Below are 13,711 nucleotides of genomic sequence, written 5' to 3'. Positions count from 1 at the left end.
AGCCTTTCTCTTGGGGCTCTGTATAAAACTTTCACCTCCCCTCTGTCTCCGGAGTATAGGTTAGACACTCAGCAGGTGTGTATGCATGAATATGTGTGTGCCCACATGTACACATACACGCACAGCCCAGTCATTGTTCATTGGTTTCTGAACAAGACTATGTCCAGCCTGCAAGCCAGCAGCCTTAGGGGAAGCCCCCAATTCAAGACACTATACCCTGGCCAGGAAAGGCCCTCTGGCTAAGTCTCGGCCAATCTGCTCTCTGGGGAGCAGAGGAGACTGGGGAGAGGAGCCCAACTTCCGTTCCCACCTAAGAGCAAACCCTTTCCCGCCCACATTTCAGGAGGGGCAGCTATAAATATCAATGGGCCCAGGATGCTGATTCCCACGACACTAACTCCTCCCTGCCCCCTTCTCTCGTGCACAGGCACTGGGCCCAAGAAGCTTTGCTGCAGCTGGGGCAAGGCAGGCTTGTTCCCCCTCCCCCCCCCCCACTTCCTGGCAGAGGGAGAACAAATCACCATTTTGGGGAGTCTCTGGGCTATGGCTGAACATCTTTCCAATTCTGATTTGAACTCAGCCCCCACCTTTCCTGCACTCAGCCTGGGTTCCTCAGAGACCTTCTATGGGGAGTTAGGAGGCTAGGCACAGCAGTTACAAACATGGTGTTAGAGCATTTACTGGGACTAGATCCCAGCCCTTGTGCGAGGTCCTTGGCTTGGTCCACTCTGAGCCTCCAGTTAGCCCTTTATAAAACAGGAAAGAATAACTCCTACTTCTCGTATGTGTTGAAGACAACGAACCAGATCGTGGCCTGGAATAAGAGCTCTGCCAGGCATCTGTGCCCGAGGTTTGAGTTATTCTCTTTCTCCTGTCTTTCCGGGGTGGGTGGCTCAGCAGTGTGTGTGTGTGGGGGGGATCCTCTTCAAGAAAGGTTGCAAGGCAAGGACTCTGGGAGAGCTGTCAGCCACCCACCTCACCCCTAGCCCAGGACCCTTTACAAAGTGGAGGCAGGGTTCTGCATCTGAACCACTTGAGGGCTGAGGTCTCACCTTATTGGGACCTCACTGACAGAGCAGTAGGTCCCTTCCTGGGTGCCCAGAACCTACTTCCCCATAGCAGACAGCCCCGCACAAGGCACATGAGCTGATATGCAGCTGAAACCCAGTCAGAGGATGCCAAGTGAGTCACCAAAAGGTAGTCAGACTCTGTCCCCAAAGCAAGTGACCAGCAAGGAAAACATGGGCCCGCAGTAGGGTTAATGAGTAAGGGAATCCAGATACCTGTCTTTTTCTTGCCCTCTGCTGACTCCACAGGGCCTTCTCTTGGTCCCCTCTCTAATTCTGACCAGGGCCCACTGACATTGACGTAAAGTGGTTCAGAGTACTGTGGGCTGCTGTCACCACTCTAATCAGCAGTAGTGGCAGCATAACAAGGGGTGGAAATTCAGGCTGAGTGAAGCTGAGATGCCTCTGGGATGCTGGTGATGACGATGCCCATGTGAGTTCAGTGAGGACATGTGAGAGGTGACTTTCTAGAGATGGCTACAGGGCAAGAAGCCTGGTCTTATAACTCTAGAGGAATCCTTGAGATGAAGGACTCTCCAGAGCCTAAGCTTCTCTGTGTGGACACCTTTGCCTTCACCCTAGAGCATTCTGGGAAGGGACCAGACAGCTCCCCGGATGTTCTAATAGATTCCAGGCGCTTGCCCCTGGCTCTTCCTGCCTCCAGGCATCTGGGGCTCGTGTACTTCAGGCCTCCCATCTGTAGCCCAGCTGAGTCCTTCTAGAAGTAGGGGCTGAGATGGCGGCTTCTTCCTCCACTTAGTAACAACCAATGGGGAGGAACTTGGGTCCATGTTTGCTACGTGACAGGTTGAGATATCTGCCCCTTCTGTGTGGCCTTCAACAGACCTCTGTCCCTCTCTGTGCCTCTGTATGGGAACTTTAATCTCCCAAGTCATCTCTAAAACTCTGAGTCCCAAGCTCTTAAGAATGGGACAAGGGGGCTCAGCTTCTAGCTAGCTGCTTGTCCTGAGCCACACAGTAAGCTGGAGTAGACCTTCCTCAGGGCTTAAGGGCACTGGTTAGCCAGCGTTCCTGGGCATTGGGAAATCACTTTTCAAAGTTGGCCCCGGACCCTGGGGCTCTCCCTGGATGAGAGTCCACCCCCACCCGCCCCCAGTTCCCATCTTCCACCCCCTAGCTTGGCCCCACCCTGCCAAAAATAAACTCAGACCACCCCATTTTATCCCAGCCAGACCCACCCAGCCCTTCCAGAGCCAGTTGAGTCACTGCTTGGGACTGCTCCTTTTTTAACTGTCTGAGTCACCGGTTGTGGCTATGGCTCTATGACTCCACACATGCCCAGGCTGCAGTCACCCGTTGCCCCTAAAAGCACAACAGTGGCAGCATCCATGTACCGAGTAGCAGCAGGTGGATTTGTAACCTATCAGGACTAGGAAGCTTACTCCCTAGTAAACCCAAGATGGAGCTGACCTCAAAGGCCCTGCCTTGCCTATAGCAATTTATTGCACCCCACCAGAACTAAGCTTGTACTGCAGGAGTACCAGAACGAGAGGGATCTCCAAGCACAGTGTCTAGGGATGAATGGGAAGGCCACAGAGACACCTATTATTGTCCTTGCCTATTTGTTCCAGCTCAGGCCCCACACTGTGCTCCGAGCGCCCTGAAGACTCCCTGTGGCAGGGACACCCACTTCTGGCTTCCCCTGTTGCTCCTGTCTAACTCTGCTTACAGATCCAGGGGGCTGCAGGCTTCCCATCTCTCTCCCAGACTCTTTTCTGTCCCATCTCTGTCTCTCCACCCTGACCATCCCTGTCCTCGCTGACTGGCTTCACTTCTCCGTATCTGTGGTTCCTGTCTCTCCATCTCCTCCCTTCGCATTGCTGGCTCTTGATCTTTGCCTTTCCCAACCCTGGTCCTGTTCTTTCTCTGTGTCATCCTTTACCCAGTTTGGGTGACAGTCTGAAGTGCTCACTCCGCAGCTGGCACCCCCAAGGCCCTCATCTGTCTTCTCAGTAGACAAAATAGACCTACAACCACCCATACCAACATGGGAGTCTGGGCCCCAGGGACCAATAATCCCGAGAGAAATTGTCCATCCCCTTCACCCATTCCCCATCCCTTACCCCAAAGCATAGGCTACATCCTGTCCCAGGGAATGTCAGGATCCCACAGGCACTTCCTTAGAGCCTAGGGGTGGGGAGGGGGTCTGGGAATGGCCCCTCCTTGAGTCCTGCTGGAGCAGAAGCCTGCACAACTTCAAACCCCATCCCTTGTCTGTGGTTATGCCTCCAGCTATAAATAGGGGCTCACAGTCTATTTTCTTTAAAAACAAGCATCAGACTGGGTGACCATGGCCAGAAAAGCAACCCCTGGCTGGAGCAGGCTCCCACCCCTCCTCAGTCACTGTGTCCAGGCGCCTTAGATGGTTAGCAGGGCTAGAAAGAGGGCTGAGTATGACACAAAGACAAGGCAGTCTCCAAGGTGCTACCTGGGCTGGATAGGGGCAGGCCTTTATACAGCACTCCAAGGTCAGTCTCCTGCCTGAGACTCACAGTGTCAACAAAGAGAGGAGGGACAGCTCCCCAAGCCACTGTTGAGTGTCTGCACCCCCAAATAAAATGAAGGTGCCTTGGCTATGAGGACGAGGGAAGCATGGTACCTGTCCTCAGAGAGAAAGAAGAGAAGGGCTGGATCCAAAACAGGGTATAGGTATTGGCTAGATTTGGGCAGAAAAGCCCGAGGTCCAGAGAGGTTGTTACCTGAAAGGATGATGGATGATGAGAGGGAATGCTGGGGGTAGGAGCAAGGTCACCCAGGACTTTCCACATCACACTCGGGGTCTGGAGCCTGATCACAGGATGGAGAGCCACCCAAAGCTCCGTTTCTGTCTACAGTGGCTGGGTAGTGGCACCAGTGAGCAGCTGGGCCAGTGAGCAGCTTGGGGCAATATGACCTTGTTTGCTATGAGTGGGGTTGGACATGGGGGTTTCTGGCCCAGATGTCCAAGGGCCTGAGGGTCCAGTGAAAGAGGCAGTCCATGCCTGAGGCCAGAGAAGAGAAAATGGGTACATTGTGCCAGAAGTAGGATTTAGCTCCTGGGAGCTACAGGTGTCGGGAAAGCTCAGTGGGAACCAGTTCATCTTATTTGGATCCTAACAGGAGCCAGGCAGACATGGAAGGCCCGACTAGCCTTTAGTCACAGACTCCAAGGGCGGGGCACTGGCCAGTGTGATATTTTGCTACTCTGCCTGTGTGAGAAAGATCTCCTTGATAGAACGCTCTAAGGACTGGAGAGATGGCTCAGACGTTAGGAACACTGGCTGCTCTTCAGAAGGACCTGAGTTTGATTTCCAGCACCCACATATAGATCACAGCTGGCCATAACTCCAGTTCCAGGGGATCTGACGCCCTCTTCTGGCCTCCACAGGGGCTGCATGCATGTGGTGCCCAGACTTACGTGCAGGCAAACACCCATACACATAGAAAAATTAAGTTAAGAAGAAAATTCTCACATGAGCCAAATGTCACCTCCTTCTGATTTCTACTCCTCTACCTACGGGTGCTTCCTCTGTCTACACTCTCACGGATCCTGCAGATGTGGAGGTGCCTTAGGCACCTGAATACAAGCATGAATAGTTCCCTCTCATCTAAGTCCCCTTTCACAGATGGAAAGAGGAAAGACTGAGGCCAGAGAGAATGTAGGAGATCCGGTCTCTGAGTTGAGGTGTGTATGTGTCTGTCTGTCTGTCTGTCTGTCCACCTGCCTGCTTCTCTGTGTGTATTTTAGAAGAGTGATGAACTTTAATCTACATCCAGGTCTCCCCCTCTCCTTCCCTAAATGTTAAAACATGATATTCCGAGGAACATGACCTGTTCTGCACACACAGCGCCACCAAGCCTTAAGTTCAGCCCTGTCCAGACCCCCACCCATTGTTCCTCACCCAGGCTCACACACTCACTAGCTCCAGACTCAGCCTTCTAGGCAAGGAAGCCTAAGACACCTTCCAATAGCCCTGTAACAGCACCCTGTCATGACTGGTCTGTGACACTAAGGGGACAGTGACACATATGAGTGCTGACTGTGAGAGGGCCAGGTCCAACAGACACTCAGAATAGTCTCTAGACCCTCCCCACCCACCCTGACCCCAAGTCCCCAGTGGGCAGAACTGGCACTTCATCACTGGCTTCTAAGAAGACTGGGCCACCTCCTGCCAGCCCCTCCCTCTCCCTGCAGCTCCCTGAGCCCACCCGCAGCTGCTCCAGGAGAAGCCAGACCGCCTCACCCTGCCAGCCAAAGCAGATGCGTTCCCTCCGGCCCTCCACTCCTCCCACTTCCACCCAACCCTGACAGAGGGAGCCTCAGGGGGACAAGAAGGGAAAAAGTGTGTCTTCCCCAGGCAAGCTGCCAGCCAGCCCTCACACCCCCTCCCGCCCCAGCCGGTGCAGACGCTCCGCTTCCGACTCACGTGCTCCGTGCTCCCGCCACCACTTCTGTGTGCACACACCTCCTCGCCAGCACCCACAGCACCCAGCTCTGGAGCCACACCCCACAGGGCCTTCAGTCCCAGCCTGGCCTCTGTCCCTGTGAACCTCTCTAGACCTCAGTGTCTTCTCTTGTAAAATGGGAATTGTCTCATAGAGACCCTTCTGGGGCTGAGGAGGGTCCCAACCTTATCCCAGGCTGGACCCACTGAGATGGAAATCTCACACCCACTAGGGCCTGGCCAGACAGGGAAAGTGGAAAAGGTCCTAGAAATCCACCCATCTGAACAAGGAGGAAAATTATAAGGCAGAGAAAAGCCTCTTGGAATTGTTCCCCACCACACTAGCCCCACCCTCTTTGCCTGAGGCAGGGGAGCAGGGGAGCTCCACAAAGACTTCATTGAGGCCCCGCTTCCTCCCTGTCCCAGCCTCCAGCCTGGGTGGATTCTGATCGAGTGGTTCCATCAAAACCTCTCATTTTCCCTCCTACTTCCTCTTGTGTCCAGCATGGCCCCGGGGTTGGCATATGTGGCTGGAAGCCCAGGACACTAAGCCTGCCCCTACAGAGCTCACAGGGCTCTCTCCTCCTCTTCTCCAGGAGCCCTCATCCTCCATATGGGCCTCGCTACTTTGGAAACCATCCTTAGTATATATATATGCCCCTCGGCATGGCTGACTGAGGGTGGTTGTTTAGAGGACCAATGTCAGAGCCAGAGCTCAGACAATAATTGAGGAAACTGTTCTGTTCTGGCCTCTTTGGACTTTTCAGGGACTGAAAAAGTTAATGAGGGAGTCAGGGTCCAATTGTAATTCTTGTGGCCTCTGAGTTCTTGGGATGAGGGGAAGGAGACTCTCATCTCCTGCCTTATAACTCCAGCAGAAATCTTCTAATGCTCGTCCGTGGTGGTTGTTTGCCTGGTCTCACAGTGCTTGGTGGTCCACCACTGCTCTGGGATGAGGTCTTGTCTCCTGAGAGTGAGAACAGCTCTAAATTCCAATCCCGTGTGACTGTGAACTAGCCTACTGATGTTCACACAGCTGGGAAGGCTGTGCCAGTGCAGTCTCCCAGCGCTGGGCAGCTCTTAGCAGTGATAACTATAGACTTGTGGCAGTAACCCAGTGTCATGCCTATGGAGGCCGTTGTCCCTGTGGTCTGACCTGAATCTACTCCACTTCACCTTCAGAGGCGAGGAAAGATAAGGGCCTGCCTCAGGATGATGGCTTGGCCTTATGGTGGGGTGGGATGTGCTGATGGGTGGTTTGGGCGGAGATGGCCCCCCAACTAGGTCCGCCAGACAGATTTTCTCTTGCCAAGTGGTCTTAGGAGCGGGCAAATATGGTAGATTATCCTTAAATTCTGGCCAACCAGGATTTCGAACACAGTTCTATCAGTCTTCATACCCAGTACCCAGCATCCCCGCTGACCCTATACCCACCTACATGTACTATCCAGGTTTGCTGACACCCCCAACACACACACACATGCATAAACACACACACACATGAATGCATGCACACAAATGCTCACACACATTCATGCACACACAGGCTTGTGCATACACACACACACGCACATGCACACATACGCACATGCGTGGACACACACAAACACACACATTTGCATGCTCGCACAAACACACACGCACATGCATGAGCATACTTGCTCATGCGCGCACACAGACAGGCACACACACACTGGCTACTCGGGTCTGTGGGGACTCCACAGGCTGCTTTGGTCAGCCTGTCACTCTGTTCCCCAAGCCCAGAACAGAGAAAGTCAGTCCCTAGAGCACCAGCCTCTGCCCAGCCCTAGGGAAGCCTCCTTCGGGTTTCCTTGGCTTGAAGTCAGAACTACGGTGGAGAAAAGAAGAGGAGTCCTTGGAGGTACAAGGGAAGGCAAGCTGGCCTGAGGGCTGGGTGACCTCAGAGAGAATAGAGTGGCTCAGGCAGGGCACTTGGCCCGTTGCTCTTACAAAGGCTGTATTCAGGTGAGCCCCCACACCAATAAGTATAGACAGAGAGCCCTTCAACCCTGCCTCAGCCCTCCCAAGAATCTATCCCATCACCTCTCAGACTCCTTTGAAAACTCCAGCCTCACCCTGCCTTCTCAGACCTGGAACCAGGATATATCGCCCCTGATGCCAAACCCCACAGGGTACAGTAGAGAAATCCAGCTTCCCCAAGGCGGGATCCTCTTCCTCCCAACTCTCTGGACACCCTTCATTCCAGACCACAGCAGCCGGTCCTGCCTCCTCTGTCTCCCTGGGCTTCCTTGTCTCCTTTCTTAACTCTAGGCTGTGTCCCTTGAGTTCCGTCCTTGTGAAGAGGGGTCACTACGCCTCGTTTTCCGTGTCTCTCCCAGGCTGGTTCTTCTTTTTCATCCCAGTTGCTGCTTTAGGGAACATATGCATGTGTGTGCCTGAGCGTGTGGATGGGCAGATTAATGCTCAGTGAAGATTGGTCCCCTGTCTCTCTTGTCCACCTCTCTTGCAGCAGCACTGGGCGTCACTCCCATGCGTGCACACCCTGCACTCGGCTGGGCAGCAGGCACTCCTGCCCAACAGCTTTGGGTTCCCGTTTTCTCCCTTATAAAGTCAGGCTACGGCAGACAAGCAGGAATGCTGCCTCTGCCCATCACGGAAACCAGCTGGGAGAGCCCGCCCGACTGCCCTAGGCTAAGAGGGGCAGCAGAGCTCACAAGGATCACTGCCGGGGAACAGGGTGCTGTGGGTGAGGCTGGGGTAGGGTTTAGACAGTGGCTGAGCTGAGACCTGAAGCTTACCTCTCTGAGACCAAGTCAGATAGCTTCTCCCCGGTAGCCCCTATATGGTCTGGGCTACAGAGAACTTGGATATTGTGGAACTCACTCTGCAGGGGTGGGGCACCCAGGACGGGGGTAGCCAGAGGCCTGATGCTCTAGTACATCCTAGGGCAGAGAGTTGTGCTCCCAGTTAAATGGGTGCAAAGGAAGCCAAAGAGAAAGCTAGGAAGAAAGAGACAAGTGAGGATCGGCGGCCAGATGTGGGGCAGTGGGCAAGGCTGGGAGTCAAAGCGGTGGTGTTAAGAAATAGGACAGACAGAAAGACAGGCACTTGGCTTGCACCGAGTTTGGAGGATTTTGAGGAGCTGGGTCTGCAGCCCCCGGGACTAGAGAAAGCCTCGAGTCTAGAAACCTTGTTCCCAGCCCAGTAGGAAAAGGCTAATGTGTATAGAATCCTAACCAAGAAGATGCAGACTACACATCCAGCGCTGGCTGCGTGTGAGACCCTACCTCAACAGAACCAAACGGGGAACTGGAGGGGCTGCAGCCTTCTGCAGGGACCAGGTCCTCACTGACACTCCCCAAGAGTGTCACCCCCAGAGATCTAGGAGGTACCAGCGCCATCCGGGGCCTGCCGAAGGATGGGTAGCTAGATTGACCAAAGCTTCGCTTGACCATCTGTGAAAGAGACCAGCACAGCAGGACACTTTCTGTATCCTACCCCTGGCTCTTTCTGTATCCTACCCCTGGGTCTCAGGAAAAGCATGGAGCCACCCCACCCTGGGGCCCAGACAGCAGCTCCCTGTTCATGAGAGGAAGGGTGGGAAGCCATGAGGACTTCCCCACCTTCAGCAGAACTCTGGGACAGGAGGGGGCAGGAGCCCTCCAGGAACACATGGCCTCTTTGAGGGAGCCAGGCCTGTCTAAGTAATGGCAGGCAGGCAAGGGAGGCAGGACGGGCTGGGCACAATCGCTCCTCTGTCCTAACAGCTCTGGGTCCTCACATGTATACACAAACACATGGCCTTACACAAACCCCAAAGACACCCCAGAGCAGCCACCCACACACTCGTGCACACACATCTGCGTCGCCTTGGACACTCACCTGTGACCTTCCTCCACCAAAAGAAAAAAAAAAGCCCACACAGGCAGCAAGCAGCCTTCTGCAGCTCAGCTCCCAAAGCCTGGGGCATTTGCCCCTCCCACACAGAGGGCTTGGCCTATACACACTACCACCACAACCCCCCTTCCTCAGCCTGCACCACTAACCCTCTGCCTGTAAGTTTTCTAGAACCAGTAGGGGGCATGGGAAGCAGAGGCCTCTGCTGCCCAACCCAAAGGATCTATATTCTCCCTGAGATCATTTATTCCCCTTCTTCTGTGATGCTTTATGCCGCCCTCACCTCCTCCAGGAAGTCCTCGGGGATTGACTTCTCGCTTGTTATTTCTTCATCCTGCACCCTCTTTATATTTGAAGGCCCTCTCCAACTGCCCCTCCCCCGCCCCCACCTAAATGACAGCAATTCTGGATGCAGCCGGTCAGAAGGGTGAGAGGAACACAAGTATGGAGGTGAGGTGGGGGTACTGTCAGAGTTTCCAAAGCCCCAGCCAGCTTGGCTTCAGAGGCCTCTGTTCTGACAAGGGGGCTGCCTGGCCTGCACACTCCAGCAACACAAGGCAGCCAGTGTGAGTGCCTCTCCACACAGGAAACAGCAGGGCCCAATCCCTCAAAGGGTTCATTCAGACCCCAGCTCTCTGGAAAGTACCTCTGCTTCCTGTCACCCTCCCACTTAGTCAAACAGGCTGCTGCTCTCTCCTGTGGGAAGGCGAGCAGAGGCAGGTGGTTCAGTGGTTAGGGCCAGCCGTGCACCCTAGCGCCTGACCCAGAGCACTGCCTTCATCTAAGACCTAGGAAGCTGACATACCTTCTGGGCAAGGGAGTGTGGGTGGGATCACTCTCACTAAGGGGAGTGTGCCCTCTTCCTGTGGGTGGCGAGCAGACCAGCCCCGATTTGAAATGTTTACCTACTTGCAGGATATAAATATCTTCAGAGTGGGCAGTGTCACCTGGCCCACAAAATCCCTGAAGGCTTGCTGCTCGGCCCTCACCAGCTGCTGCGAGCCACTCCAGCCCACCAGGGTGGTGGCTCCATCCTGTGGGGCCATGTGCCCGACCCTCTGTTCTGTGGCCGCCCAGGTTTAGCCTGCTGAGTTTTGCTCAAGCAGACACGGTACCCCCGCTAGCGCCTACTGCTGACCAGTGTCCCGGTCTGAGTCTCCCTGACATAAGGTGTGTGGGTCCGCAAGGCCCCGGGGCAGGTGGTTTTACACTCACGACATCCTTTTAACTCTGGAGCCACCAGGGAGGATTTCAGCCCAGCCCTGAGAACAGCATTATCTTTCTTGGCCATCTCTCTCCTGGGCCAGAAAAGGTGCAGAGCCCTGCAGTGGCTGACGCTGCTTTCTCAGACAACGTCAGCTGGCTCGAGATGGCCGGTGGCCCAGCGCTAGTGTGGTTGATGGCAGACCGTCTCCATCAGAGCCGTCAGCCTGACTGTTCTCTGTAGTTTCAAAGAGGCCTGACAGAGATGAGTTTCCTTTTCTCTGGCCGTCTGTCCCCAACACTGGATATCTGCAGGCGGTCAAGGTTCTAACCACTGCAAGAATGGGTCAGAAGTGGTGGAGACGGAAGAAAGCTAATTTTAGGAAATTCCCTTAAGGAGAGCTGAAGCTACTTCAAAGGAGGAGGGTTCTCAGTGGGGTCCAATGGGGCCTGGATGGTGCTCACCCCGGTAGACCATATCTGTCCTGCTGCCTGAGGAGACCCTCTTGGTCCAGCTGGCCGACCTGTGGTACATCCTCGGTCTTGTATTCAGAGTCAGCCCTGGTTCAGTTAGAGAAGGGAATCTCCACTGTTGTCTTCCCTGGCTCCTTAAGCATGTTTGGAAACAGAGCGGCCGGATGTGAGTATTCACCAGAGACCGGGGGTGGTGCTGAGGCAGGAAGCAATAACGCAGTGATGGGGACAGTTCGGCCCGCTTTGAGTCTGACACCGCACGTGCTTCCCATTGGCCTGCGAGCCTTTGCTCCTTGGCAGGCTCTGAGCAATAAACGGCCTCACCCCACCCCGTCCCCACAGGCACTAGGAAAAGAGAAGAAATGACCTGCCTGCATTCCACCATCAGGCATCACAGCCAAACACAGAGATGAAACGTGGTCGGGATTGACTATGAGGGTTGGGTACAAGGAGCCCAGCCTAGGAGAAGAATGTGATCAGGGATCAGCCTTCATTGTGAGAGCCCCCCTGGAACTCTGTTCCCAGGGACCCGTGCCCACCAAGTCAGATGATCAAGACAAGATAGGGAGAGACCAGACCCAGGATGAACATTCTCTGGGGCCCAGAGGTGGTGGGAATCTGGGGCTTCAGGAAACCAAGGAAACTTGAATAACTGGGATTTTTAAATATTTATTTATTTCTTTTCTATATGTGAGTACACTGTCGCTGTCTTCAGACACACCAGAAGAGGGCATCAGATCCCATTATGATGGTTGTGAGCCACCATGTGGTTGCTGGGAATTGAACTCAGGACCTCTGGAAGAGCAGTCAGTGCTCTTAACCGCTAAGCCATCTCTCCAACCCAAAATGGCAGGAATCTTAACTAGGCTCCCTAGGCAGTAAGTAGTGCCACATAGAGCCATGGGGTGTGTCAGCATAAAAGCACCTCTCCTCCATCTCTATGGTACCTAGCCTCCTCCTAGCCAGAGCCTGACCTTGACCACAGCTCCCTCTCTCACCAGCCTCCTTCTTCGGGGAGAACTACCTGGAGGTGCCTGTGCCCTCAGCCCTGACGAGAGTGGACTTGCTGCTCCAATTCTCCACATCCCAGCCTGAAGCCCTGCTTCTCTTGGCAGCAGGCCAAGCTGACCATCTCCTGCTCCAGCTCCACTCTGGACGCCTACAGGTGAGTGACGCCCCTGGGAACGGGGCTAGGGATCCCTTCTGCGGGTTGGAAGGCCTCGTCTTTGGCTGTGCAACCTCATGCGAGTCACCTCTGCCCTCGGGTCTTGGTCTGTCTACTGCCGGTGGCCAGCCACATCCCAGAGTGAGCTCCCAGTACAGTGGCTCTGCCTACCGGCTGTCTCCCGTCTCGCTTCTCTTCGTAGCCCCTAGCTGGCCATCTGGGCTGGGCGCACCGAGCTTCCTGTGTCCATCTCCTCACAGTATCTGACTGACAGGCTTTCCTCACTACCCCTGATTTCCTCCTTCACCTGCCTTTCTTTCTCTTCCCTATGCCTGACCAGTCCCCTCTCCTTGACATCTTTGTGTGAGGAGTATCCCTGCTCCCAGGGAGTATCCTTGTGCTACTCACCTGGGCTATGTTCCTCGACTGGGACTCCCCCTACCCCCAGGCTCCCTGTAGTAAGGTGGTACAATCTGAGATCGTAACAGCGTCGTTACCACCTACCATGCATGCTTTCAGACCAGTTTTATTAGCGAGGGGTCACTTGGCTGTCTCTTGAGTCTTAGGCTCTTGCGCTTGGACCCATCTGCTTTTGTGCCCCATTGCAGCTGAGGGACCCTTGCCCTATCGTCCTACAGCTGCCATGGCTTCTCACTGCCACAAGGTGTCACTTTGAGCCTGGGCCTGGGGCAGCAGATACAGTAGAGTCCACAGATGCGCTAAGCTTGGATTTCTGAGATCTTGTACTCTGCCACCACCCGCTCTGGTCCTGGTGTCTGTGTCTCATGGAGGATGTCTGCTTTTCTAGATGCTCAGACACAGAGCATCTGGGCTGTGGAGACGGCTGGGTGGGTAGATGCCCCTCTGTGCAGGGCTAATGACCGAAGCTGAGTGCCCAGAACCCATAACGTAACAGGAGAGGACTTACTCCTCAGAGTTGTCATCTGACCTTCACATGCGCCTGCACACACACACACACACACACACACACACACATGCACGCAGGCACGCACGCACGCACACCACACTCACAAATACCCATACACACACACACACACACATGCACGCACACCACACACGAACACGCGCACCTGTGCATACACACACACACACACATACACACACACGTGCACACACTCACACCACGTGCACAAATACCCGAACACACTCTCACACATGCACACAGACAAATAAATAGATAAAACACTGAAAAGGAAAACACAGACCAGCTCTTCGGGTTCTTAGCTTTACAGTGAGCCAAGCTACTTTTGCCCACTAAGGGGGCTCATCGGGAGATTCCAGAGCCCCCATTACTCCTGCAGACGTAGTTTTTCTAGAACCCATGGTCGGTTTTCTGGCACTGCTCACTCAGGGAAAGAGAGGAAGAATGAGACCGTGCCAGCGTGCTGCTTCAGGAGAGAACCTTGCTTTGTATAAATCCCTAGGGTCAGGGACAGTCTCCGAGCCACACTGGGGCC

General features: G+C 54.5%; 1 protein-coding gene across 1 annotated transcript in view; it reads left to right on the top strand.

Moving 5' to 3' along the window:
• Cspg4 (chondroitin sulfate proteoglycan 4) overlaps positions 1–13,711 on the top strand; it is a 34,862-nt gene that overhangs the window by 6,305 nt on the left and 14,846 nt on the right. Inside the window, exon 2 of the mRNA XM_076925672.1 lies at positions 12,070–12,233. Coding sequence (XP_076781787.1) covers positions 12,070–12,233 — 164 coding nt within the window. The remainder of the gene's footprint in view (positions 1–12,069; positions 12,234–13,711) is intronic.

The sequence above is a fragment of the Arvicanthis niloticus genome, chromosome 26 (genome assembly GCF_011762505.2).
Source record: "Arvicanthis niloticus isolate mArvNil1 chromosome 26, mArvNil1.pat.X, whole genome shotgun sequence".
NCBI lineage: Eukaryota > Metazoa > Chordata > Mammalia > Rodentia > Muridae > Arvicanthis > Arvicanthis niloticus.
The sequence above is the reverse complement of the archived record's forward strand: the minus strand, read 5'-3'. Positions and strand labels throughout refer to the sequence as shown.